At 40.2% G+C, this 5414-nt stretch overlaps 1 protein-coding gene across 1 annotated transcript; it reads left to right on the top strand.

Moving 5' to 3' along the window:
- Positions 1-371: 371 nt before the first annotated feature.
- On the top strand, positions 372-3816 carry LOC104961852 (gamma-glutamyl hydrolase-like; the record flags this gene model as incomplete). Its single annotated transcript, XM_010790198.1, has 7 exons — positions 372-677; positions 1939-2043; positions 2123-2261; positions 2686-2792; positions 2897-2987; positions 3083-3217; positions 3299-3816. Coding segments are annotated over 7 exons (1002 nt in total), but the record flags the coding sequence as incomplete, so codon positions are not given.
- Positions 3817-5414: the final 1598 nt, after the last annotated feature.

The raw sequence follows: 5414 nt of genomic DNA, 5'->3' as shown, positions 1-5414 counted from the left end.
GAGCCTGCCTGCAGGCAGCAGTCTCAGGACACCTGCACTCTGAGGACACCTCCACTCTCAGGACAGGAAGTGCATGCTAAGAATTCCAAAATAAAATCGCCACTATCAGTACAGCGCCACTTTCCAAGCAGGAAATGCACGCAAATACAAAATAAAATAATATCGTGACACTTATTATATACATAGATATATACGGACACCTTGTATTGTAGTTACTATCAGTACAGCCGCAGCGCAACTTTCCGAACAGGAAATGCACGCAAATACAAAATAAAATCGTACTGACACTTATTATATACATATGTATATAAAGATATATATTTATTTATATATATAAATACGACATATTGTATTTTAGTTACACCTGCTAGACAACAGTGGAGGGTTCGAGAAACAACCGTGTTTGCCGGGTGCACCGCGGCGGAGGTGGGGAGGTTCCAGCTGGGAACATCCACCCCGCTGCGGGACCCGTGGGACCCCTGAGTCAGACGGTGCGTCTTGGTCACGCTTCATATCGGCTGGCCTGGGAAGGAAGAGACACGCAGAGTGGGGGAAGTCCCCCACCCCAACGCAGCACACCCTCCTGGCCATCAGAGTCGAACCCGCAGTTCGGAGGAACCGACCGCCAGAGCACCGGCACTAGGCCGGGCCGGTGGGTCGCGTTTGCCATTCGATCAGTGAGAGGAGAGGAGAGGAGAAAAATGCAACAAATGGTCAAAATCCGTTGATATATGGATGAGTGGAGGGGCTGGACACAGGCCGTGGGGGGACACCCGAGACCGGGCAGTGTCCCCGGTAGAAACCGGGGGAAATAGCCTAAAAAATAATAAAAACCGGGGAAAAGTGAAAAAAAGTGTCCGAAAATAGGCACAGAAGGGCAGAGTCCCCTGTCAACTCCCGTTACATTCCTCCATGGTTTCATTTGAGCAAAAAATGACTACGTCAACTATTACGAGAACCAGGCTGGGGGGGTCAAAAGGGCTTGACCAAGGCCTACCCAAAGTGCACGGTGGGCGGACTCATCACCTCTGTGATGAGACTCCATTGTGATTTGAAAACTTCCATCAAACGAGTCTTTCGGGGGGCGGGGAAAAAACGTGTTCGTCAGAATCGTCACTTCCTGTACTGACAGTGCAGGTGTCCTGAGAGTGCAGCCTACACCAGAACTGTCCTGAGAGTGCAGGCCTGCAGGCAGACCCCTCTCGTTTGATGTGGCTCTTTGCAGTAACATAGAAAAAATGTGGCTCTTAACCTTTGACTGGTTGGCCACCCCTGGCCTAGAGGGCCCTGACGGCTCGCCACTGCCTGTATGTTTGTTAGGGAATTAACCTACTATTAAAACATTTAATTATTTTGTTTATTAGATGTCTAATAGGCAAAATAGGGTTGAATTTGGTTGAAAAGTAAAAGATGAAATCTATATCACATATGGCCCTATATATTTAAATTAAGATAAGTAAACGTCTAAGTTATGATACAGACTTCCAATAAACTATCACTTTTTAGCCAACATTAACCAGATTCTAGCCTTGCTGTTATGTTCATTCAATAAAAAAATGAACTTCATGTTTAGAACGATTAGCTCTACCTAGGTTACACGCTTAAATCATGCTCACATGCATCACAATCATATGTTTATGACTGATGCATGTTCAGAATCTACTGTACATCTTTACAATAGCAGATACATAGCATTATGTTAAATACAACTTTCAAACAAAAACATTTAAACAAAAATAAATGGTACATTTTTTATATATATATATATATACACACATAGTCATATGAAAAGGTATATAACATTTAATTGCGATTAAGATATACAAATTAGCTTTATAGCATACCTGAATATTAGGTGCAATTATATGATGTGGAAAGCGGTAAACTCACAAAGCAAATGACACACATTTACGTCAAAATATTTTGTGTCATTGAGAGTGTTGTGTCTCTGTTACCAGGATCCTTTACCCAGGCGGAGGTGTCAGCATTATTTCATCCGGTTATGAAAGAGCTGCAAAAATCTTTTATGAGCTTGCTATTGAGGTAAAGAGGTAAAACACTAGTTACTATGTTTGAATATATCGATGCTGGAATATGATGCAAACTGTGTGTGATTTTTCAGGCAAACAGCCGAGGCGACTACTTTCCTGTGTGGGGCACCTGTCTTGGATTTGAGCAACTGATGTATTTGACAAGTGAAAAAACAATACTGTCGCCAACGAATACAAGCGGTGTGGCATTGCCTCTGAACTTCACTAATGGTATGGCTTTGTCTTGATGTAACATTGATTACTCAATGAGAGAAGTACGTACATGTAACCATAAGATAGACCTAATCCTTATATTAATAAATATAAACATAATATCCATAATTGTAACTCCTTAATGAGTTATCGGAACATAAAAGTTAGATTGGCAATGTTCTGAAGTAGTTAAAGAGAATTGTTTGCTTTGTGTGGTGTTAATATTCAGTTATTTTGTGGTTTAGCAATATAATATTAACATATATTTGCTATTGCTATTTACTATCAATTACAGTATGTTAATACATTTTCATGCCAAAGTTGTAGCAGAGGTATCATTGTTTACAGGAAAACAATGGAGCTTCTTTACATTAACGCTTTAAATATCTTATGAAATGTGTTTTGTATTAGTAATAATCATTATATTATGATCCATTTTCAGAAATCAAAGACAGTAGGATGTTTAAAGACTTCCCATCTGAACTCATTGAAGATCTGGCCACTGAGGCTCTGACAGAAAACTATCACAAGTGGAGTTTGGCAGTGTTGGTATGGTTTCCCCCCATTTATTCTCATAACATAGAAAGCACGGAAATAAAATGCTGGCTGTTGTTTACTTGAGTGCATTGTAAGTAACCTTGTTTTTTTTCAAGACTCATAACTCAAATGAGGAGCTGAACATGTTTTACAAAGTTCTATCCACAAATACGGATGGAAAAGTGGAGTTTGTATCAACTGTAGAAGGTAGTTACAATGCAGATTCACTTGAAGGATTTACAGCAAATAACCCCAGCGTGACATTTTTAATAAGTACTTTTTCTTCCCTTTCAACTTGGCAGCATACGATTACCCAATTTATGGGACACAGTGGCATCCAGAGAAAAATGCATTTGAATGGAAAATGCCTAATATTCCACACTCTCCATCAGCAATCAAGACCACCTTCTACCTGGCACAATTCTTTGTCAGTGAAGGTATGAGCATATTATCTTTCTGGTTCCTTAATGACATAGTCAGTAGCTGCATTATGTTAATCTTGTTTTCTCTCCTTATAGCCAGGAAGAACTTGCACAAATTTGAATCTGAGGACGAAGAGAGCAAAGCGTTGATATACAACTACAATCCTGTTTTCACTGGGCCCAAAATTGACTTCGAGCAAATCTATTTTTTCTGATTTTTTACTCTCGATATATAACATTGCAATATATTTATGCTAATGGCTGGTAGGATCATGCTTTGTGGATGCTGTAGCTGGTTGTGCAGATGAGTAATTAAATGACAGACATTACAAAAAGGGGCCTTTTTATATAATCTTTTAATAACTTTATGACGTTTACTTTCTATTTTTTGGTAAGATGTACTATTATCTCCAAATTATGTTGTAATTTACTCCTTTTACGCTACCAGTCTGACAGAAAGACAGCTACCTACCTAATCGCATTAATTAAACTGCTGAAAAGAGAGTAAATGCTGGACTCACATTTGACGAATCACTGGAAACATGCCTTCAAATTAATGTTGATGTTGCTGTCTGTCTGCTACACCTATAAATAGGAAATTGTTGGAAACATTTTGTAGTGTCCTGTCAAATATGTTAAGTTTTGTGATGTTCATGTTAGTTTAGTTTATGTTCCATTTCCTGTTTTATTTTGTACTCACCATAGCCTCATCCCAATACCCCTCCTCGACTCCAACTTTCCTTCCTTGCGTCTTAGCTCCGCCTCCGTAAGATGCGAGCGAGAGACACGAGGGGCCTTTCTCACTTCTCTTATTTTTCATTTCCTCGCTCCTCGGTCTCTGTCTCACCGGAAGTTGATTTGTCTGCGCCATCTTGAGTAGCGTCCCAATGGCCTTATTTTTGTTGGAGGAGCGAGGAGCGATAATGGAGGAGCTATAATCGAGGAACCACCAGACCATCCTCCGATGAAATCCTCAGACACTCGACCCGCCCCCTTACTGTGTATCGCTCACTGATTGGACGATGCAGTGCATGCACTGATGTGATGCTTCTTGACATGAGAGCAGTTTCCCAGCAGAGTGAAGAAAATACATGAACCTCACGGGAGTCACTCTTCAGTTTATACCGTCTTTTGTGTCAATTCATATATGATTTAGTTACAAATATGTGATATATCTGAACAACAAAGTGGTCAAAAATCATTTTATTCATTTTTTGGAAACATTTTCATGATCGCTTTTTACATTTTCATTTATTATCATTTCCATTCAGTCAGTCATTAAGTGCTATTTAAAATGTTAATTTGCTACATATCCAAACAAACAAAGTGTGCAATCCAATGAATGTTAATCTAACTGGGTTTTGATATATAACATCTCTTTTTCTTCTCTCAATTATTTTATTTATTTTGTGCACTCAATATCAATCAAACTATTGTTCGTTTATATATTTTAAGAATGGCCTTTATCTTTTTTGGGAATTAGTTCTTATTTTTATTTATTTGGGTCAACAGATGATACAAACGTTTGTGTCAGTAAATGTGTACTGACAGAGGCGGGGGTGTGTGTGGATATAACGGGGACAGAGCTGGCTGCTGTCAGACGATCAGCTGTGCAGCGTCATCACAAACGGACCTCGCTTCACGTGACGCTCCGGAGGAAGCTCTTAAAACTAATTTCCCTGCTACTCGTGGTTTCCTTTGCCCTTTCTCATTTCTCCAACTCCCCTGCTCGACTCCCCTCCTCCACTCCTATCCTCGATACTTAGTCCCGCCCACAGGAGATGCGAGCCGAGGAGGAGATCCGAGGAGACAGGAGGGGAAGCAGCAGGCGGTTAGAGAAATGAGAACTCCTCTCCTCTGCGCGGTCATATTTAAGCGACGTCCGTTAATTATGACGTGGGAACAGCTGCATCAGCTGTGAGTGTTTTGTTAGAGCGCTGTATTTTGTAATCTGTTAGATCAGCTGAACATTGTTCCCCCACATATTTACTTTTAATTCCATTTGCAACAAGTATGACACGAATGTATGAGTATTTTCGACACATACTAGCATCTCTTCTGTATTGGGCAGCACTAAAACATTATTATAAAAAGTACCCTACAAATAAAGGGAGACATATACACAAGTTATTGAGCCGTTTCCGCTCTACATCCTGAACTCCTCCCTTCGATGCAATGCACTTCCGTTTTGGCGGACTGGGTTTGTTTTGCT

The sequence above is a fragment of the Notothenia coriiceps genome, unplaced genomic scaffold, assembly GCF_000735185.1.
Source record: "Notothenia coriiceps isolate Sejong01 unplaced genomic scaffold, NC01 NC01_scaffold00033867, whole genome shotgun sequence".
Taxonomy (NCBI): domain Eukaryota; kingdom Metazoa; phylum Chordata; class Actinopteri; order Perciformes; family Nototheniidae; genus Notothenia; species Notothenia coriiceps.
This window is presented reverse-complemented; position numbering and strand designations above follow the sequence as displayed.